Source organism: Haliotis rubra, unplaced genomic scaffold (assembly GCF_003918875.1).
Source record: "Haliotis rubra isolate DU_JTF1 unplaced genomic scaffold, ASM391887v1 Scf1537, whole genome shotgun sequence".
Classification (NCBI taxonomy): domain Eukaryota; kingdom Metazoa; phylum Mollusca; class Gastropoda; order Lepetellida; family Haliotidae; genus Haliotis; species Haliotis rubra.
The window spans coordinates 74,846-99,548 of record NW_025765489.1 but is presented as its reverse complement, the minus strand read 5'-3'; the positions used below and the strand labels follow the sequence as shown (position 1 = coordinate 99,548).

The window sequence follows — 24,703 nt, the reverse complement described above, 5'->3', positions numbered from 1 at the left end:
CGGATGGTTCAACACAGACTGATGGACAAACTGTTCGCAGAAATATCATTAGAGATAGATTCACATAAAATGTATAAAGAATGTGCATATTTTAAAATTCCGAAATGCATATGTACAGTGTAACAATTCACAGGAAAACAAGAGAATCTTATGATACAATACATAATACAAGTGCTATTTTGGTGTCAAATATTTGAGGAATTATATTCATTGGGATTAAAGTATGTATCTTAATAAGCTGATAAATGGGAAAGCAGCCCAAAATAACCAACATCTTATATTATCAAATTACTGCTATTTTACTTGAAAGGTACATACACATCAAGTGGTGATAATGGTTCTGTTCTCTGGCAATACATATCCATTAATGATCTTTTTAGGCCAGACCAGTTTTACGGTTCAGCTGTTCATTTTTCTTTTCTAGAATGAGAAAAGAAAGTAAATATTAATTTCCCTCTCTAAAAAAAATTATATCATAATGAATTTATTGGCCAAAAATGTAAACTTACCAGAAAATTCTTTTTAGATTCTATTTTTGCCCTATATACACTTTATAAATTGCCAAAAGTAAAATACTTTAAGCATTTAGAAGGAGTATTATTTTTATTTAATTTTATAATTTTTCCCTCCTGCCTTTTAGGTTTTCTGAGGACAAAATCCTGTAAAACAATAAATGAAATTGGTCTTACAATTAGTTACAATTGACAGGCCACCTCCTATAGGGTTCAGTCCATTCAAAATTTGATTACAGGGTCAATACTTAAAACTGAATAAAACTCCATTCTCTTTTCTTTTATTTCCAACTTCTCTCTTTTCAATGACATTCCGTTCCTCCATTGCCTGAGCTATTCTTCTCAACACTTCTAACTTTTCTTTTTCAATTTTGACAATATTCAGAATGTCGTCGTCAGATGGATCATCAGCTACTGTAATTAAGAAATGCCTGGCATCAATTATCAAATCCTAAAATTACCGTTGAAAAACATTTTTCAATAACATTACATAAATTGGATCAGTATGATGAAATTGATGGATGCATGATAATGACTTGCCAGTATGATTTTTCCTTTTTGTCTGCTTGAACGGTGGCTTTACTGCAATGTTGGGAGGTGATATTACACTGTGCAATGATGATATCAAATCTGTTGACAAAATTTAATAGAACATTACATTGCAATTTTGCAATAAAAAGTCAATTGAAAACCTAGCTTCATCCTCACAAGAATGTAACGGCTGTCAACATTTAACATTCAACAATTGTCTATAGAGAGAGAGAGTTGGTTAATGATATCACTATGAAATAGCAGATAAATCATTGAAAACATATATTGCTATTAGGCAAATAACAAGCGTCCTGTTCAGTTTGTTTGGTGTATGATATATATATAGGTGAACAAACCTTCACATGAAGAGCTTCCCACTGGGGTATCAGGGACACACTTGTTGCCGGTGTCCACTGAGACCTCGGTCACTGGTGGAGACTGAGTGGTCACACATGACTCTGTTGGACCTGTAATGACATTAATGACATTAATTACATCTGTTGAAATTTGATATCGGTCTAAAAAATCAAACAATTGCTTTTAATTTATTCTCAAATGGTTTTATTGAATAGAAAAATCTTTTATATCTGAGATATACTGTATTTATGTCAATACTGCTTCTTAAGTTCTTACTTGTTTCAAAGTATTCAGACTCCATTCCACCTTCAATACCCTCTAACTGGCAAGTGGGTATGAGACTTGCTACCTATTAAGAAAAATGTGATGGTTGATACATTATATTGTCTTTTTTGTATTTTCAACAACTAACCAATCTAATTACGAATAATTTACTTCACTCCACCAGGGTATAGATTTAAAATCTTAGTAAGTGTGATTCATAATTTCTTTCTATGAAGAGAAGTTGTCAGAGAATCTATTTTCAGCACATTTTGAGCTAAGTAGTGAATGTTTCTCATACCCTTTCTTCCACATCTGACAATGGTTGAGGGCTTGGACCGCCATCAGTTTTCTTCATGTCCCTCATTTCCTTTTTAACTAAGGACCTGGGAGAATTCAAAATCTTGGATTAAGGTTCACATATTAGCACTTATTTTATTCAGATTGAGTTTTTTGGTAGAACAAGTACAATATTTATCCAGAGGTAAAAAAACAACAGTGTATAAATGATCATGACACATTCCAACAAACTCACATGATATTTCAGACAAATTTAAGAAATTTTGATAATACATTACTGTATTATCAACATACTGTATTATAATAAGAATACATGTATGTTAACTAATTAATATTTATATTTCCTCTTTCAAGGCATATACGTTATACCATTTATATTAGTTTACCCTGTGAAATAACTGGTGGCAAGGTTTTTGTACATTACATATAAATTAATTACTTGTATTTAGTGAGGGAAAAAAGTATGTTACAAATTGTAATGCAGATTAACTAAACTTGTCCTAAAGCTTTGATCAAATTGTTATTGATGTTGAATTTTGTGTTATTGTCAAACAAATTTACTCATGAAAATAATTTACGCTTCCATGGTGAAAATAAATAACTAAAACTTTAGGTTCAGTTTTGAAAAGATCAATGTTTCCTCACCTGAAGTCAGTCCATTTCTTACGGACCTCGTCCCCATCCCTCCTAGAATTAGCATTTGCATTGATCCTATTAACAAAAACATGTTCATAATACAATGAAAGATGATATCTTTTTTGTAATATTAACACAAGTGGTTTGAAATTATGTTGAGCATGTGAAGGTATTTCATATAACAAGATAAATTCTCAAATGTACATAATATACCGACACCATCGCCATTTTGTATCTAAGGACGTTTGTCAAAGTATTACATCATTTGCTTTTATGACACTTGTTACATTAACATTAAGGAGTGTGTTTATTCGTTGTGGTTTTTTTAGCATTGCGTTTAAATTTAATTAAGCTGAAATCAGAAGAAGCCTACGAACGAAAGATCGACTCCATCATCACTTACTTTTCAGCGATCTCATTCCAGAGACGCTTTTTGCCAGCAGCTGTGATGACTGCTGAAAATCTACCAAACAGATAGCTGCTGTTGTGGGCCACTTCGGACGTTAAAATGTCCAATTCAAAGGACGAGAAATTCGTTTTTCTCACCCTTCCCTTTGACTTCAAGTCCTCCATTGTACGGCGGGTTGTCGTCTGTTTACACAAAGGGACGTAACTCGCAATCCATGTTCTTTTCAAGTCTTCTCAGCAAAAGAGTTGGCAATACGATAGCTAAAAGTTACCGTAAGTTTTCTCGTAACAACGAGAGTACTAAGATACTTTCGTGAAACGCCCTTAGCGTGGTATCGTAAGATATACCGTAGGTGTTACGAGATCTTAGGCCTACGAGAGCTTTGTGAAACGGGGCCCAGCACCACAACTTCTCGCGAGGACGATCTCTGCCGTAGGTCACGTCTCATTAAGACAAACAATCAGTTTGTGAGAACCCGTTGGACGCGAACCCTATTGTTAGCTCGACAGCTAATCGCATTTAGCGCTAACCGCTAAATTGTGTTATTGTTGGCGTCGCCATACCACGTGCCTTTGTTCAAAAAACATGACTGAGAGGGTACGTAAGTCCCAAAAACTTTCAAAGCAAATTTAGGCTTGCCACGTTTTTAATCGTAGAATATGTGTGCTTATAATTTATGGCTAGATTTCTCTTCTGTCGCCAATGGCTGAAGGGATGATGTAAATCCAACTAGGGTCCATGCAGGTAGCGAAAGTAATGTAAGTCCCCATGGTTCCTAGTATTAGGCCAGTAGAAAAGGCCCCCAAAATATTTAACCCGGACATTTAACCTAACAACCAAATTTATGTTTTAAATTAATATACTATCATGGAGAATGCATTATAAAAAACCCAGACAAAATCAACCTTGGGGAAACTTTGTTACAGTGTAATAAAGTTTGAGGTGCAAGTCTTAAAATGCATTCACATATAATAACGAGTTGTGCGGAAAGTACAAGCATGTTGCTATGAAAAACAATATGGCAGCCACCATGTCGTCTGCTAGATGTATGAGCCTGCAGCTGTAACTTGTGCAAGCGTGCATCACAGACTTTTAAAAGCCTGACAACAATGGAAAACAGTGAGTATTGAACATTTGCCTTGTTATTATGATGGTAAACCTTGGTTTAGTACAGTAAATACACTTGATATTGTAACAAACTAAGTGGAATATTTCAGTTGACTGCTATGTTATAAAGGTACATTAAATTGCACATTTCTTGTGATTTTGTCAGTAACAAATATTTTTTAAGTATTGATTATTGCTTTCTATGCCATTATGTACTATCAAACTTGAGGAAAAAATCAATTTGCAAAGAGAAAATGCTGTGTTAAAAGGGACTATTTTTTATGGTGTGAAGCAAAGATACTATTCTCCTAAAACCATATTCTAATGATATGAACCTCTGTTTGGATTATCAACTTACATTGTGAAGTAATAAAATATGGCTAAAATTAGAGTGAGTTTACAATGGTTTTAACACCTATGCATGGAGAGTGAGTGAGTTAATATTTAACGTCACATCGGCAATATTTCAGCCATATAGTGACGAGAAATGTTTTATACAAATAATAAATTAAAGTTACTAAAGAATCAGTCAGCGAAGGACTGTAAAATAACTGGAGTATCACAGATGGAGTCTAAAACTAGCATGAACATGTAAAACTATTTTATTTACGAAGACAATACAATATAAAAACGGGCTATAGATCGCCAACAACTGAAGGTAGATCACCATACTAGGAACCATGGGGACTTACATTACGTTTGCTACCTGCATGGACCCTAGTTGGATTTACACCATCCCTTCAGCCATTGGCGACAGAAGAGAAATCTAGCCATAAATTAAAAGCACACATATTCTACGATTAAAAACCTGGTACACTTAAATTGACTTTGAAAGTTTTCGGACTTACGTACCCCCTCAGGATGACAATAATTTTACGGCACCCATGAAGGGCCACCTCCTCGTGGTGGGTGCTGGGTAACGTTAAGAGCCCTTCAACCCCCCGTTTTGAACTTGGGGGATATTTGGTCCACCAACCCGTTTGCCGTGGGTTGCGCCCCTGTGTCGGTGGAGGACGGGAGGCTGGTGGTTGAGGGCACTGGTTCCAGGAACAGTGTTCCTTAGCCCAACACACCACTTTGCCCCTTACTTCACCTAGACGGGTGGTTGAATGGGCCCGGTTCAACCAATCGGCTGGTCATGCCGAGCCCTGAGCACTAAATTTCGTTGCTCTAAAACTATTAGGCTTGGATTTATTTGGCCACAATATTGACATGTTTGGTTTTGTGTATTTATTGTATGAAATATGAAGTGTCCGACCACTCCCATGCAAGGGCACATAGCTTGTCGCCCACTAAAAAAGTGAGGGGTAGAATCCCAATCCTTCCACCTAAAAGATAGTCCATTCCAAAAATATAGTACAGTGGAACTGTAGAGGATTAAGGACCAATTTTAATGAGTTACAGCTATTAGTCCAAGATTTGGCACCATCAGCTTTCTGTCTGCAGGAAACCCATCTGAAGCAGACAGATACTTTTAATTTACGTCAGTTTGCTGCATATAATTATTTTTCACCTCCGGGTGACAGGGCCACTGGGGGGTCTTCAATCCTTGTAAAGCAGGACGTTATCCATAGTCCTGTAACACTCACAACTAGTCTCCAAGCTGTTGCTGTGAGACTAACTCTTCACGTTACCTTTACACTGTGCTCTTTATATATTCCGCCTTCTTCAACACTCCAGCAGTCTGAACTTCAAGCTCTCTATGCCCAACTTCCTAAACCTTGTATTATAATGGGTGATCTCAATGGCCATAACCCGATCTGGGGTGGTACAAACACTAACACTAAAGGTAAAATACTGGAAGATTTTATATCCAATAATGACTTGTGTATATATAATGACGATTCAAGCACTTATCTGCATCTGGCACGTACTCTTCTCTAGATTTGTCTCTTGCAGACTCTAACCTCCTCAATGAATTTGACTGGTCAGTCCACAATGACCTCTGTGAAAGTGACCACTTTCCAACTATCCTTTCAGAAATCTATCCATCTGATTCTACATCTTATACAAGATGGAACTTTTCCAAGGCGGACTGGCTCTTATTTCAAACTTTGTGCACATCTAAACTAAAAACTGAATATTTCAGTGATATATCTGATCCTATTGAGGTTTATTCTGACGTTTTACATGAAATAGCTGATGAGTGTATACCAAAGTCCTCTACAACTCCACATGTACGGAAACCATGGTTTAATACAGATTGTAGGCAAGCCAGAAAAGCGAGGAAAAAGGCAGAGAACTATTTCCGCCATCACCCAAATGTCCATAACTTAAATAAATTTAAAATACTCAATGCGAAGGCACGTCGTACCTTCAAACAAAACAAACGGCAATCTTGGAGGAACTATGTCTCCAAAATCAATTCACGTACGCCACTGTCCAGAGTATGGAACATGGTTCAAAGAATTAAAGGTAAAGGTTCAAAATCTGCTGTTCACCATCTTAAAGATCGCGATAATTTAATAACTGACAAAACTAAAATTGCAGATTAAATTGGCAAAACTCTTGCCAAAAATTCTTCATCGGCAAATTATGTCCCTGAGTTTCAGAGATATCAGAAACAACAGGAAAAGAAAGAAGTTAATTTTGAATCAAATAATGGTGAAGACTATAATGAACTGTTTTCATTACATGAGCTATATACAGCTCTTGAGCAAGCTCATGACACTGCAGCGGGTGATGACAATATACATTATCAGCTACTGAAACACTTACCTGAACCATGTCTGGTCACACTTTTAGATATATTTGACAAAATATGGACGTCTGGAAATTTCCCTCCCTCGTGGCGTAATGCCATTGTAGTCCCCATACCAAAACCTGGCAAGGATCATACTGATCCGACCAATTACAGACCAATATCTCTAACTAGCTGTGTCTGTAAAACCATGGAACGTATGGTGAATAATAGATTAACTTGGTATCTTGAAATCAATAACCTGATAACAAATATTCAATGTGGTTTCAGGAAAAAATCGTAGTACCATTAATCATCTGGTACGTTTAGAATCCTTTGTCAAGAATGCTATAATTAATAAACAACATGCTGTATCAATTTTCTTTGATCTTGAGAAAGCTTATGATACGACCTGGAAGCATGGCATTTTGAAGGATTTACATGATTTCGGTTTGAGAGGCCGTTTGCCTCTCTTTATATCACAGTTTTTAAAAAACAGACAATTTCAAGTCCGAGTGGGTTCAACCCTGTCTGACCATTATAATCAGGATCAGGAGTCCCGCAAGGCAGTATTTTGTCTGTAACACTGTTTAGCATCAAGATTAACAGTTTATCCAAGGTTTTAAACGATTCCATTGATGGATCACTTTTTGTGGATGATTTTAATATTTCTTGTCGTGGTAAGAATATGCATACTATTGAACGGCAAATGCAGTTGTGTTTAAATAAAATACATAAATGGTGTCTTGAAAACGGCTTTAAATTTTCTAAATCCAAAACTAATTGTATACATTTTTGTAGAAAATATAAACCGCATAAAGACCCGGAACTGTTTCTCAATGGCACTCCCATCAAAGTTGTAAAGGAGGCCAAGTTCTTGGGTTTAATTTTTGACTCGCATCTAACGTTTCTTCCCCATATCAAGTCCCTAAAAACTAAATGCTTGAAGGCACTTGACTTGTTGAAAGTCGTTTCCAATTCTAAGTGGGAAGGGGATCAAGCTACCCTCCTACAATTATATCGATCATTGGTACGTTCCAAACTTGATTATGGCTCCATCGTTTATGGTGGAGCCTGCAACAATAATCTAAAACTTTTAGATTCTGTCCACCACCAAGGTCTAAGACTATGTCTTGGTTCCTTTAGAACTTCACCTGTTGACAGCCTCTACGTCGAGGCTGATGAGCCATCTCTTACACAACGCCGTATAAAATTAACTTTACAGTATATTACAAAACTTTATTCCAATGAGTCAAACCCTGCATATAACTGTGTCTTTACTCCACTATATGAAGATCTGTATAACAAGAAGCCTTCTCTTGTTCCGCCTCTTGGTATAAGAGTGAAACCTTTTCTTTCTGCTGCTGGCATTGAGCTAGAACATATAGCTCCTTCCCGTTTTCTTTCTTCTCCGCCTTGGCAATACTCCTTTCTCACGCGTCGGCCATTACTCGCGAAAACGAGGCTCGGTATACACACTGTTTACTTCCGGTATTTCCGCCCCGCGAATCCATCGTCTGCTAGAGAAATGTCATCTTACGGCCCGTCACTGCCACAGTGGACAAGAAGTCTGAAATCTCTACCAGCTGTCGAATCTTCCGACATTGAAGCATGGACGACGAACTGCCGCATTCCAACAGCTCTCCACAAGAAAGCTTACAGCAATTTCGTTGAATCCTACATTCACGATGTTGAAGGTAAACACTGAGAGAATTTTTGACATTTCATGTTTGGTGTACTCGTAACAATAGTAATATGCCTGTTTGAAGTGCAAGTACCGTTTTATTTTTTATCATTTCTGCGAAACCGATGTGGAATATTACATATTGATTATACATAAGGATATACTTTGAAAGGCCTAATTATGATAAACAATATTTACATGGATAAATGATAGTGCAGTTCAAATTATTGTCATATTAAATTCATGTGACAGCTCGATGACATGTAATCTTTTATTTAACTCATATATTGTTAAATATCCTGAATATATAAATTTAATGAAACATCTTCTTTACGGGAAATTATCATAATTTGTGATTTTTCATGAAACACTTCATTTATCATAGTGCCATAGTAAGAGTGATATGAGAGGTAGCCTATTACATGTATACATGTATTATACTAAACCGAACAGTTATGTTCCCTCGACCGGGCAGGTAGCCTGGCATGCGGAAGCCATACTCAATTTTTGTATATTGATGATGGTAGATCTACAAAAAAATAATTAAACTCTCTGAACAGTTATGTTCCATCAACCGGCATGCGGAAGCTATGCTCAATTTTTTCATTTATCATATAAAAATATCTACCATTAAATACCTAAACCGAACAATCAGCTTTACTCAAGCTGTGCTAAATTCATCAAGATGTTAAGATGATTATCCAGTGATTCAAAAAGCTATGTTGTAATTTTCACTCGACAAATAAATTGTATTAGATTAATTAACTAACTCTTCTTATTAATTGCAGTGCGGACAGCATGTGATGGAAGCTTCATTAGAGCAAAGTGTTTCAAATCAACGAAGAAGAATGATTTCCCTCATACACTGAATATTAAGATTACCCAGCATGAAGATTGTGATGGTATTACTATTAGTAACTGTTCATGTTCATGTAAGGCTGGTGCAGGTGACTGCAACCACATACTTGGTTTGTTATATCTTCTTCACCATTACAATATGTGTGGATTCAAGACTGTCCCCTCAATAATCAGCAAAACATCTTTACCTCAAGCCTGGCATGTTCCAAGAACTAAAGGTATTATGCCGAAGAAAATAAGTGACATAAAGATCAATAAAGTTAAATTTCCAACATCAAAACCAGCCAAGGTGAGAAGAATTCAAGGAGTACATTCCACATTTTATAATCCTATCATGTCACCATTACCATGTCAAGAATTTACTTCAACACTTTCTCAAAATTTGGAAAATGTGAACTCATCAGCTCAAATTAGATCATGTTTAGCATCTGCAGAGATACAAATGGTTGACAGTGAACTTGGTCCAGTTCCTAAGGGATGTGTTCTGTCATACCAACGTCCTGTAAAAATCAACATGGAATCTGACATTTTTTCCAATCACCCACACATTAAGGATGCTCCTACTTTCACATTGCCAGATATTGTATGTAATATATCAACAGTTTTGACACATGGTCAGCAAGATGTTTTTGATGGATTGAACATTTCAAAGGAAGATTCAGTTGAAATAGAAGTTGGAACAAGGTCTCAATCTGACAGTGACATGTGGCATGATTTGCACTCAGATAGATTGACATCTTCACATTTCAAACCTGTTTATTCCAGAAAAGGTGACTATCACAAACTTGCTGAGGAGACTTTGTCCAAAAAAAGTGTCAAACGAAGAGGAAAAATATTGTGACAGATGCTATGAAGTATGGAATTGAACAAGAGCAAACCGCAGCAAAGTGTTATGCTGAAAGGACTAACAATAATGTTTTCAAATGTGGTTTTGTTATAAATCCAAGTTTGCCCCATTTAGGCACATCACCAGACCGTAGAGTCTATGATCCAACATCCCTTCCAGCATTTGGTTTGCTTGAAATAAAATGTCCATCAAGTGTTGACTCTATCACAGAACTGAAGTACTTACATCTGGTGAATGGAGTGTACAAACTCAGATTATCAGACAAATATTACTGTCAAGTCATGGGACAGATGGCACTAACTGGTTCTAAGTGGTGTGACTTTTTTGTCATGTGTAAAAGTGACTTTCATCTTGAGAGAATATATTTCTCTCAACGGAAGTGGGAAGATATCAAAATAAAATTAGACATATTCTACTTCAATCATTACCTGCCACATCTTTGTAAAACATACCTTAGAGTCTAACAGGTGTTAGTTTTGTAAATTATCAAAACACATTCTCTGTTGGACCGGCGGCGTCAACCCAATGTGCGTTGACGTCGCGCATACAACACAAATAATAAAAATTGTTGTGGGTTAATGGTCATGAGCGTGGCGGTTCTTGGAGGGGCCCTAACTTAATAACTATCGAAGAAGGGTTAAAACGGGCGACTACAGAGTAGAAACCAGCAGCAGGATATAGCATTGGCAAACGAAGTTGCAGCAGCAGCAAAATGATAGGTAAAGATATACGTCTGCTGAGAAGCAGGAATTTATTAATATGCCAAAATAGTCCCAACCACTGATAAGTGGAGGGAAAATAAGATCCAACTGAAAAGTAGGACCCCTAAATTTAGAACATTGTTATAATATGTTTAAGCCCCCAAGAATCCCGCCAAAGCACGCATGTGCCGAGCCACACAAATGACCATTAACACACCCGGTTGTTTCCCACCATAGCTTGCCTTAACAAGGTACCTGTGTTTAAGGGGATTTCACAGCAGCACAATTAATGTTTTCGACAAAAACTTGCAGCCCACGCGGGGAAAGGTGGACGCCGTCCCATGAAAACATGGAACTGTCAGCACTTTCAATGTCATGCCTTATTTGCACTCCCCCCAGCTCCCTCACGCGGTTCCCAAACCGCCTGTTGAGGGTCTTGCGGGCCCCCTCGATGGCCGAAAACGAGGCGGCACCGCTCCAGTAACGACGGGGTAGCATGTTGGACAAGATCCTCGTGTTGGGCATCAGTAGCTGCACCCACAGCAGCGACTCAAAGATGTCAAGGTACAGCAGGCTGGTCTTGGTCTGTACCATATCATTAGATCCGAGGTGGATTACGAGCATCGCGGGATGGGGTCGAACGACGCATTCCCTCTCGATGATTGGGACCAGTTCCCTCCATCTCATCCCCCCTCGAACGAACCAGGTACCACGTCGAAGCGCCCCAGACGAACGTTGAGCTCTGGCCATATAGGATGACCCAATCAGCCACACTGAAAAGAGTGAGACAAGTGAAAGGAAATATATCTGTTAGATTGTGCTAAATGATTACTGGCAAACGAATGTAGGATTCATATGCATCGGACCCCCATCTACCATATTTTTTAATTATGTGTGGGCTAACGCTGTTTGTTGCAGCCCCAATCCTAAAAGAATGGGAAGAAAACACTGAGGTGTCTACATTGCTGTGCGCTAATGCCTTTTTAAGCACGACCTCGAACTGATATCTTGTGAGAGGGGAGTGGTCAAAGTGGATAAAGGCTTGCTGTGGACCACTTGGGTGAATGTTAAGGTAAGAATGGACAGCTGTCACGGGACACAAGGGGTTGGAGGGGATGGAGGAAATGGCAACAAGCACGCCTTTGTTCAGCCTACCAGTTTTGGAGCGTCTCAAAGTAGATTGTACTCGCCCGGCAGATTTGTCCAGCTTCACGTCATTGGTGGCAATGCCTGGCTAATCAACCGAGGTCTGTACGAGCTCCCCTACCCTGAAAAATCGAAAGAATGCGGCACAGAAAACAGCTTTGAAAAGACATTGCGCATATACGTTGCTGCACACCGCTGGAAGATTACGGATTATTAACTTTAACAAATCAACAGTTAATGTTTTACGTGTGTCACGTCGCGACTGGTCACGTGACATGCCAGCAAGTAACTTAGAAACCAAGAAGTGATGGGTGCAATCCTGCCACCCATTTAACTTATGAAAGGATGATAGTGCAGAGATGTGTTTTAGCTGTACTGCTGGAGTAATGGTTAACAGACAGATACGAAATGAAATGCACAACCTGATCAATCGGGGCCGGCCAAAGTGGTGACAGCTCATGGGCTCGTCTGAAGGTGTGGAAAGTCTGCAAGCTCGTGTGGTATGTCGACCAGGTGTTTGACGACATAGACTTGTGTAGCAGTCGCTGGACCTCCCAATCTAGAGGTCCCAGATCCCGTCCGGTAGGGGTGTTGGTGTCAGTCCGCTGCTGGCGCACATTTGCTGAACTGGTCCCACTGAAATCTCGACAGAGAGTCAGCTATAACATTGTCATGGGTACTAATGTATACAGCTTTGAATGTGACATTGTACTGCAAGCAATATAGAACTAAGCGTCTCACAAAAACATAGTACGAGGGACGCGGCAAGACTGCTTATTGATGATATGAACGACCGCTTGATTGTCGCAATTAAACAGAATTCGTCTGTTGGCCAACGACTCGCCCCAAATTTGGACAGACAATACAATAGGGAACAATTCCAACAGCATCATATCCCTCGTCACGCCCTCTCGCACCCATTTGCCTTGGTTGTAAGCACCAAAACCTGCACCGCCTACTGCGTCAGTAAAGAGCTGAATGACTGTGTTTGACGTCCACGCAGGACTCTGAAAAACTGATATGCCATTAAAATGTTCTAGAAATTGTAACCACAATACCAAGTCATCCTTGATGCACACCTTTAGAGTCTCTATAAAAGACATATGTAAGCTAAATGAGTTTTGTGCTGTGGTTTTTGAAGAGAAGTGGATAAAGTACACCCCCCTGTTGTATGGGTTGAACTGGATGAATAGAACCAAATTCAACTAAGTTCAAACATCTGTAGAATTGAGAAATTGGATGAACAAGGAATGGGATGCACACCTTTAGAGTTCCAATGAAACACACGTAGAAGCTCAATCAATTCTGTTGAGCAGCTTTTGTGGAGAAGTGGATAGACTTCACCCCCTACAACACTAAAATTGGAAAAATAAATAAAATACAAAATCAAAATATGAGATGCACGCCTTTAGAGTCCCTATAAAGCACATGTGTAATCTAAATAAATTCCATAAAGTAGTTTTTGAGAAGTGGATAACGTACACCCCCTGTTGGATGGAACGAACACTGGCTGAATAGAACAAAATTCAACTAAGTTCAAACATCTGTAAAAGTGACAAAATTAAGAAATTGCATAAAACATTATGACATGCACACCGTTAGAGTCCCTACAAAAGACATGAAGAAGTTCATTCAATTCTGTTGAGCAGTTTTTGAGGAGAAGTGGATAGACTTCATCCCCTATTACACTATCATCATAGAGAAATTCAGCAAAATGTACCTAAGTTCAAATGTCTCTAAACTTCCAAAAATAAATAAATAAATAAATAAATGAAACATGAATGCACACCATGAGAGTCCCAAGAAAGCCCATGTATATATAAGTTCATTGAATTCCACAGAGCGGTTATGGTGGAGAAGTGGATAGAATACATTCCCTGTTTCGTACGACGGACGGACACCGAGGGTAACCCTATATGCCCCAGCCATACCCACATGATGATTTGGAAGCGGTTCCTCGACATGGTTGCCCTGAAGGAAGGTGTTGATGCCAGCTAGTTCTTATCCCCCTCATTCCAGTAGGATGAGATGGTTGGCTTCCTGGCGACACCCATGCCCAACAAGAGTCCCGGTCAACGGGTCTCCAAACCCGAGCCCTGTTCTGCGGTGATATAGTGCAGACCTGCAGGTACTGCTCTGCATACCTGTTTGTCTCCCTGACAAGCAGATCGACCAAATCAACACCTCAATCCCCTCCTCCCAGTTGCTGATCAACATATTGGATAGGAGGGGCATCTTCACCTGAAAAATAGATCATTGTTAGTATCTATACATGTATCAGTATTACAAAACTAAGATTGATCATATCTTTGCATTTTGCATACCATCAAAATCTTCATAAACATTCATACAGACCTATATCTTTGATAGATACAGGCATAATATCAATAGTATTCAACTGATATCCACATTCATACCTAAACTACTAAATTATTTCTTGTGAATTGTATTGCCTATGTTCATTATTGAATTCATTCATTTTATGATAAATCATGTATCTTAGAATGTCATTTATTTATTTAAATGTTGACATGGCTACCTGGAGGGTTGACAGGGCCGCAGTCCCCGGCAAAGTCAATGCTATTGCCGAGGTCAAAGCCGTCTGTGTCCAGCACTGGCAGCCAGGGGCCACGAACCATTGGCCTGGCCCCTCTTTCTTCACCTGAAAGTTGTGATAATTATTTGGGTTGCCACAGATGACGAAAGTTCAAATTCCCTGACCAATTTGATTTTTCACGGATCAAAATTAGAAGAAAACAAATAAAACTTCGGCCTCCAAACTCCCCTACAGCCGACCTTTCCATCCATTTTACTAAAGACAAAGGGAAATCTTAAAACAATCCATCTAACATCAAGATGAAGTATATGCCACAGAAATATTCATACTAATACTGTTGTGAGTTTAAAATAAACTGCTTGCTTTTCTCTGTGTCTGCTTTTCACTTATAATATATTTTCACACCCAAATATAAAAAGTTCAGGAGAGAACTTGAGATTGCATATGTGGTCACATGTCTGTGTCAACCATCCATGGAAGTTATTCCAAAATATGTCTACAAATGGACACTGCCAAAACAATTAAATCAAAGTTCATAATACCAATCTCTATACAAAAACACATTAAATACAGACACGGAACTCAAAATCATACAATTGTTGCCTCTGTGAAGTCTGAAAAGAACTAGTTTTCCCTGACCAAAGGCAATTTTCCCTGACTTCTATGTATTAACAATGTTAGAGTATTATGTAAATTAATTACAAAAATACTTATATAAAGCTGGTATGTTCAGAATCGAATTAATTAGTATGCAGTAATTGTACATCCTCCTGTATTATTCCAGATTTCTTGCTCAAAACAAGTATAAACTATTCTAACTTCAGTTGTATCTTTAATTACATTCATTTATCTACTTTTCAACGTCAGCGATTGAAACATACAACTTTATTGATTTGACTCGAGCAGCGGTAACCTCTGTGACGTGGCATGTCAAAGGTCGCGTGACACGGTATTTTGTTCCAGACGAACAATCGCAAATGAAGCGCTCCCATGATCTCGCCGATATGAAAGCGGTGCGCGGTGGAAACCACAGAGTGTTGATAGAAACAGATACACATATATCCTTGAAATAACTCTAAATAACACCCAAGCATTTAACAAAAACTTATAGCCAGTATGAGTGTAGTTTTTTAGCATTGAAACAAAAACAACAATACATGACAAGCTTGTTTTAGTCAGTGACTTAGCAACTGTGCGACAACTTACGATGTATATATCATCACGAAGCAAATATATTCACTCCGTCGTAGTTCACATTTACACTACTGTCCTTCGTTGACAGGGTTTTATATATTATATGTATGTATTATAAATTTAGAACTAGTTTTAGTCACGATATGGCTGTGACTTTAAATCTTAACTCGCTCACTCACATTTACATGATCATAATAACTCAGGCATGAAGCTCGTGATGAAATGAGAAATAAGCAATGAACTCAGCATAATCATAAATGTTATTTGTATTTATTGCATGTAAGAAGTGTTGTTACCAGTGTCTTTTTTTCAACGTCTTTTCAGAAAATTATACATCTCAAACATACGGAAATTTTACTAACACACTATCGTTCCGAAGACATAAACAACACAGCCCCCCACTAGAGGATGTCACAGGCAATCTTGTCTGCATTTCTTTGGTCAACAGAGAACCTTAGGTGCGGCTTTATCTTCTCGTGGAAAGTAGTGTTAGCGACCTTCAACTTCGGTCGCCATTTTGTGTAAACTTCCGGCGAAAGGTTTCGGTACCCTTTCTGTATTTTTCCTAAATATGACGTTTGAGGGGACATAATGGAATATCTGAGTATACACAACATTATGAAATGTGGCAGCGTTCCACACAGGTTGTTTTTAACAGATGTCAATGGGTATGTATTACTGTCTGAATGACTTAAATTATACGTTGAGTGGCGAAGTGAAAAACGATGCCTTGCATAAAAACACTGAAGAGAAACATCCCGCACATTACACCATCGATATACAAGGTATTAGTTGGTTCCAGAAGTTTATTCTTACATTGAAAAGTAGAAATTTGATGCTTTTCCAACTTTTAAGCAGTAATTTCTGTCAGGGTTTTAACTGTGAATGACAACGAATGTTGTTTTTTTCAATCAGATGGTCCAATATGCTCCAAATCCAAAATATTCCAATGGCGTCAAGTTTTATCGTTAGTGAAGACAAGGTGATTTTGACTACCTCGATATGCAATATGTATGTACATTAGAGTTATAAAAATGATGCATACTTGTTGAAAATTTACTATCCTTTCAAATGTGGCCTTGTTTTGAACTTGGGGTTGTCTATTTTTCTAATAATTTCAATTCCCTTACCATGTTGTTACAAAAGGACATATATGTCCCTCTGGCGCAGCAACTGCGTTTTGTGTAAGGACATGTATGTCCAAATGGCATCAAGGGGGTTAAGACAAAAAATGATCTCAGTCTTAACTTTTAAGACTAAAATGTACGTGATCCCCGATTTAAGACATTTTTTATCCCCCGCAACGCGTTTTGCGGGGGGTATTAAAATGGACTCCGTCCATCCGTCCGTGCACATTTGTCTTTTCCGGAGCAGAACTCTAAAACCGTTCAATATTACTTCGCCAAACTTGGCACATACATAGATCTGGTGGTGTACTGGTGCCTTTTGGTAGTTTTGAATTCTGAATTAAATATTTTTGGCGTTTCCATGGCAACAAGTTCGACTTTGACTTAAATTGGTGGTTGTGCTCTTTTCCGGAGCAGAACTCTAAAACCGTTCACTATTTCATCACCAAACTTGGCACATAGATAGATCTGGTGGTGTACAGGAGCTGTTTGGTAGTTTTGGAATTCTGAATAAAATATTTTTGGCGTTTCCATGGCAACAAGTTTGACTTAGACTGAAATTGGTGATAGTGCTCCTTTCTGGAGCAGAACTTTCAAAACCTTTCAATACTCTCCTTCCACTTTTCTATATACACACCTAAATATTTGACATAATCATAACTCGTAGACATAATCATGAAGAGTATTTTGCCATTGCGGGGGATATTGATGACTTTGTCTTCTTGTTGGACTTAAGATCAAAATGACAGATTTAACCCCCTTGATGGCCGAGGTTTTTTTCAGGCGCACAAGTGAACGTTGTGCGAGAATTGTGCTCGCGTGGTCCTGGATCTACGTACGGCTATAAAATTACACAGAAATGTAGAATATTAAATTTCCTATCCGTTAGTATAAATATAAGTGCAACTATCTTGGCGGTTTTAGAAATAGACACTGCTTAATGTTGTCGAAAGTTTGTTATGCGTTAAAAAACAGTAAATTTATCCGCTTTTTATCGCGCACCGATAAAAGCACTGTGCTACGATTTTTTTAATGTGGCATCTTTACGGAAAGTGTCAGTGAAGAAAATACAGCCTGATATCTGAACGACATAAGTGTATATGAATTGGGTTTATGTGCTTGTGCATAACGTTATACACTCAACATTAAAAATGACTCGCAATAAATGTCAAAAATGGATTTTCTTCTATGACGTCAAACGACGACAGAGGTCATACACATATAATGATAAGGAGGCATAACTCCGTTATGCGTAACACTAGGTCAGTGTAACTCAGATCACTTGGAGAGAATTTGTTGTAGACACGGACGCTATATTTTCGTTATTTTATGTTCATGGTGAACCAAACCAAACTATTCCAATTGAAAGTTACCAAATGTGAGCGGATGCAGTTTGGTATTTTCACAATTTATAAGAAAAATGACAACGTATTACATTTGAAAGCACGTAATAGCGATTTGGATGGCCCTATCCGATATATAAGTTAGTTCTTAGATTCCCATATTCTCCTGTTTGTGTGGATGTAATTTGACTAATTTTGCATTGTTATTACCAGAATACTAGCCATATCTTCAAATGTAATGAAATTGCTGAAAATAATACAACATTTTAGCTGACGTCATTGCTTGTTTAATGCATTTTGCGACGTCGGAAAAAGACGACATTGGTATGCTGATTAGTATATATCTCACCTAATTTCCATTAATTATAAAAGGTCTCGGCTTCTACGTCAGAATTTAACACTCTTTAAACAAAACATAAAATGACTGCTTTTCCATTTAAATAGTGTCCTGAATATATCAACAATTAGACAGCGTATCTTATTGTGAACAACACGCGCAACTGTTTGGCATCAATTTATAGTAAATAAAAATAATATTTCACAACACCCAAATATTTTGTTTGGGATAAGAATTTTGTTTGTTTATGATGATGTAGCTACGGATATGCTAATGTGGCGGACGCCAAGGCCACCAGGGATCTCCTCCTTCCGCTCCTCTTGGCGATCTCTTCTGACCCCTGGTGGCCAGTTAAAAAGATTATTTGGATCCTTCCTTCTTCTTTCGTCTCTCTCCCGCTCTTTCTCTTCCTTTTTCTCCTCTCTGCTCACCCTCTTCTTCCACTTTGTTTCCTTCTCTTCCTCTTTCTTTGTCTTCCTTTATCTCCTCTCTGCTCACCTTCTCCCCCTCTTCTTTTCTTTGTTTCCTTCTCTTGCTCTTCTTCATTTTCCTTTTTCTGTCTTTTGAAGTTTCCCGATGAAGAGGAGGAGGAGCTCCTGGTTCGCTTTTCCTCGTCCTCACTCTCGGAAGAAGAAACAAATTCCCTAGACGGGAACTTCTTCGTCGACCGGGGCCTCCCAACAGTAAGATTGCTGTGTACTTCTCTCTTGTGGAGGTTCAGCTCCGAGATCCGGTCAGCCGAGAAGTTGCACTCATTACACCTTGCTTTATCATTGCCATTGGTTATTGAAACGTGGTTAACCAGTCCGCTAATAGTAGCGAAAACTTTGTCACATCTGGTACATTTGATAGTTCTCCCAAGGGCAAACATCTGGAAATGAACAGAACGCAATATAGTTCCAAAAAGTCCTGGTGCATAATTAACATATACTTGTGGTTCCCTCCCCAATCAGTTCAGTTGGTACTTGGTAACTAGTTATAGAATATAGTCTTCAAGATATTTTGGGCGCTTACGAGTACGCTTAGAACCATAACCACAAACCTCTTCTGCCGGAGAGTGGTCCTCTATTAAAGGTAAGTCCTCTGCAAAAACTGCGCTGATGATTTCCACGGGAAAATTTGGTGCTGGTATGGTATTAACCTTATGTGTTTCCTCACGGGAAATAGCTGGCTTCATACGGTCAACATGTATAATTTGAGGTTTACCTCTCAATCGACATGATAATTGACTTCATTGAGTTTTGCTGTTATTTGAAAGGGTCCTTTCCAAAAACATTGCAGTTTTGGGCATATGCCTAGTTTCCTATGGGGGAAGTAACCCCAAACTTGACTTCCTACTTTATATGCTGAAGATTTTGTATGTTTGTCGTAATACTTCTGTCTTAATTGATTTTGTTCCAGGTGCTTAAATGCCGACGTGACGTAAAGCCCAACTCAACCCTAGCCTTGACAAATACATCTTCTAGATGTTCCGTTACATCATTTACCCATTGATGCGGTGAACTGATATCCTGATTTGGAAGTCCTACAAACATATGAACTGGAAGATTGATTTCTCTCCCTAGCATCAATAGATTTGGGGTGAAATTTGTACTTTCGTGAATTGTGGAGCGGTAAGCCATAGTTAGATAAGGTAAATAGAAGTCCCAGTCTCTCTAATTTTCGTTTACAAAAGCACTCAACATACCAGATTAGGGATATTGCTTGAAATTTGTTTGTGTCTTTACAATAAACCATATTTCAAAATCGAATAAAGATCTGCTGTACAGTCTTCACAAAATGTAACCCAGCCAGAATTAGATAATTTTGTACTATTGATTGTTTTTTTAAGAGGAATGTTCAAGAAAGACAAATTATTGCTCTGGCAATGTTTCACGAATGACGCACATTGAAAAACCGTAGCCGTGTGTAACCATTATTATGTTTACCAGTGGCAATGGTTTGCTGCCTGAACTTGGAATGTCTTCTTGGATTGGCGCTTCAGGTCTACGACTTCTGACATAAATCTTAAGACTGGTGTGGGGTAGGTTTAACTAGAAGGTGTTTGACTTAAGTCAGGAGACAGCATGGCTGCCGTAACGCAGATTTGTCGTTCATTTCACTAAAGAAGGCAAAGTCTCGTTGAATACAACGATGAAGAATTAATTCTGTGATACTGTCTAGAAGGGAATGGTATTAGATTCGTCACCAGTCTAATAGCACCAGACATCATCAGCAACAAAGCAACTACTGCTCACATTCCTCATTGACAACAGTCTACAAGACACCTTCTTTAAGAAAATGTCATCAACATCATCTTCATGAGGACTTATCATAATCATCAAAACAACCATCATCACTGAGGCTGCTATACTCCAGCTGAGGCTGCTCCTGCTCCTGCCCTGGTGAGTCTGAGATCTGCAGGTCAATATCATGACTTCTAGCCTGGTCCTCTTTGGCACTGGCCAGGGCACTCTGGCCCTTCTTATCCGTGATTAGTGGTCTCCTCAGTCCACCACTATTCCACTGGTGAATGGCAGGCAATGGATCAAATCTTAAATTAAGATATGATCATTATAGGACTGTCATGTAAAATACTAACTTCAATACAGCTTAGAAAAATTTAATGCTGAGAAGAAGTTATGTTGATTTTTTTCTAGCTATCAAAACTGAGGTGTCAAAAGTGATAAAATGACAATTTTTTATCCAAATAGCTTTTGTATTTTGTGTAAATATCAATTGACTCACTCTTCAATGGCAGCAGAATGCATCCTGATCATCATCTGATTGGTGAGAGTGTCTTCAGAAAGACGAGACCTGGAATCTGTTTTGAAAGTCTTCATCATGCTGAAGCCGCTCACATTCAGATGAACATCCAGGTATGGACAAGATCAAGTCCAGAAGATCCAGGATGTTGCCAAACCCTGAGTGAAAATATCTATTCAGCTTCTCAAGCGGACATGGTCTGCAAATTCAAATTTCTGAAAATATAATTGATTACAATAAGTCAAGATTTTAATAATAAATAACTGAAATGTATACAAATGAAATACTTCAGTGAATCTTTCTTACCTAGCATAAACTTCACGCTTCAGAGAAGCCCATTCCAAAAGCAGTTCAGTCAGGTGAACCCCAGATGACACAATTACGTCATTGTAGTGCTTTACTAGCACAGAGATGCTGTCTTCTCCAAAGTCTGTCTTTCTTCCATGATTCCAGAAACTTTCTTGAACCCCTAGTTTCTTCATATCTGAAGAAAAAATAACACAACACCATGTTGAATTTATCATGTTTACTTAGTAAAAATGTCCAAGAACAATTAAAAATAACCATTAAACGATAACATCTTGGCAGTTGCATTTATTTATACAGAAAGCATGAAGTGGTAACATCTTAGCAGTTGTGAATATATATATAACAGGAAGAGGGTGTACACTTTAAGGCATAATTTAAATTTGAATGCTTTGTTTCTGTTGAACATTGTATTTCATTTTACGAAAATATTTGATAATCAATAACAAGTTCATAATAAAATATGTTACATAAATGACATGATCGATGAAAAGAACTGAAACAAAATTATTGTGCATTCATTTGCAGAATGTCAACTGTTTCACTGTCTGTGGAATCAGTTTAGATCATGTGTTAAAGATGTAAAATTGAAAATTGTCAAATTGTTTATCAATTTTCAATCATATACAACTGATCATAATATTTTTGTAATTTATTTATCATATACTTCTATCAATTTATTATAAGTTATAACTTTATTACACTTGACTCACTAAAATATAGGGCCTACCTTTAGAATACAGCACCACAAACTTTAAAAATACGTCATAATACCCTTTTACGTAATGTAATGTGATTTTGTTCGAAAGCATGTTCTCGAAACAATGCCCTATGACGCCTGCATGGCAACACGGTTGTCTGGCTCAGCGAGTGCGTATAAGCTCCGCTCACTGGTGTTTCATCTCTACGAGCTATGTCATTGCATAAGCCCAACAATGTTGAGAGTTTGCAGTAGTTGTATACCGGCGGATGCGCAATATTTTGCAAGCACCAGTTTGAAATATTTTTCTTTTTTCACTAATACACTCATATTTATTTGTATTACGGGGTGCTGAGGTGTTATGTTTTGTGTATTTTGTATTTGTTTTAATTTACATATATATTTTTGTCATTCAGTAATTTGCTACATTACGAAGAAAAGTGTCTTATTAGTATTTTATTTTTCGAAGCAGTAATAATGCATTTCACTAGACACGTCAGTCGTGTTAGTGCCGGTTCGGTCAATGCATTCGATTTATTAGGATTAATTCAAGGGATTGGGGTTAGGGCTAGGGTTAGGGTTAGAGTTTAGGGTTAGGGTTGGGGTCCTAATGCAATATAGTAGGTACATGTCCGGTGGTTCGGTCAATGCATTCTATTTATTAGGATTATCTCAAGGGGTTAGGGTTAGGGCTGAGGGTTTGGGGGTTAGGGTTAGGGTTAGGGTCCTAATGCAATATAGTAGGTACATGTCCGGTGGTTCGGTCAATGCATTCTATTTATTAGGATTATTTCAAGGGGTTAGGGTTAGGGCTGAGGGTTTGGGGTTAGGGGTTAGGGTTAGGGACCTAATCCAATATAGCAGGTACATGTCCGGTGTAAAACTTGAGTACCATTTGTTGTTTTTCCTTTTTGCATTTTAATAAAAAAAAATCACACAAAAACCGGAAACCAAAAACGTCGAAAGTACATTATGAAATGGGTTAATGTAGAAATTTTGGGCAAATGAAAATTGGCCTGGAATTTGCACTCAAGCTTCTTTCACACGCAACATAAATTTTCTAAAGTAATGATTCGAAGGCTAACTCACCCTCGTGCCGTCACTACACATGCTCATGTCTCCCTCGTTCCTCAGTGCGATCCACATTATCCTTACAGTGTTCCCTACATCACGTTTCTGTCACAAAATCGGCCTGGAATTTGCACTCAAGCTTCTTTCACACGCGCACATAAATTTTCTAAAGTAATGATTCGAAGGCTAACTCACCCTCGTGCCGTCACTACACATGCTCATGTCTCCCTCGTTCCTCAGTGCGATCCACATTATCCTTACAGTGTTCCCTACATCACGTTTCTGTCACAAAATCACCGTTTTTATATAAAGCGTCATTCATGCATGCACCGCGGAAATCTACGCCTGACGCCAACAACCCTTTTCAGTTTGAGGCATATCGCTCATTCCACGCCACACGTTAATTTGTAGATTACGGAATGGGGACGAAAGGTGCCAAATGGCATCGGATCCATTCGACAATTGTCTGTAGATTAAAATCACGAGACACCAAGTCTACCTGTAACCTTAACCGTAATTGTCCGTGACCTATTCGACTCTTTCCGTTCATTTCCGTGACGTCACAGGAATGACTTGATAAATTTGCACAATGTGCAACAGTGTGGACGTAGCTCAGTCGGTTAGCTGTTAGCTGTCGGGCTGACAATCGAAGGTGGCGGGTTCGCGTCCGACGGGTTCTCACAAACTGGTTGCTTGTCTTCATGACACGCGACCCTCACGGCAGGGATCGTCCTCCACGAGAAGTTGTGGTGCTGTATTCTAAAGGTGGTCCAAATATAGTTTTTATCAGTCGGTAAAACATTCCATTTGTATAACAGAAGGCTCGATCTGATACTGAAAGTAACACAAATAAATCGTTTAAAACAGAATAATGTGAACGAAAATAAGAGTTATCACAGTATCAATGTCATAGCCGGTCAGATTTTACAGTGTACACCCTCTACGAACGCATCAATCCATCGCAACGCATGAATTCTATCAGTGTTTTGATGAATGAAAGTCATATTCAAATTATTGCATGCATGTGATTTCACGTTAATATATCTAGATTATAACTTACTTTGCATATTTGCTCTCCGGGGGCTTTGCATCAGTGGCAACCCGGAAGTAAATATGGCGATATTGTCAACAGCTCGCTTTTGTTCCGATGTTTTAAGGTATTCGCGATTTATTCAAAGAATTGATAAGTGATTAAAACATCTGAAAAAAACCATGTGAATTACATATATTTTATTTGACACGTACAGATAATTCTAGTCGCCCAGAATTTTTTTGACGGCGACATTTGTGCATT

The 24,703-nt window shown here is 38.3% G+C and overlaps 1 protein-coding gene across 1 annotated transcript in view; it reads right to left on the bottom strand.

Moving 5' to 3' along the window:
- Positions 1–954: 954 nt before the first annotated feature.
- Positions 955–24,703, bottom strand: part of LOC124270686 — a 30,588-nt gene continuing 6,839 nt past the window's right edge. Inside the window, exons 2-4 of the mRNA XM_046705715.1 lie at positions 1,677–1,749; positions 1,400–1,510; positions 955–1,142 (exon numbers count right to left, since the gene is read on the bottom strand). Coding sequence (XP_046561671.1) covers positions 970–1,142; positions 1,400–1,510; positions 1,677–1,749 — 357 coding nt within the window. The 3' untranslated portion in view covers positions 955–969. The remainder of the gene's footprint in view (positions 1,143–1,399; positions 1,511–1,676; positions 1,750–24,703) is intronic.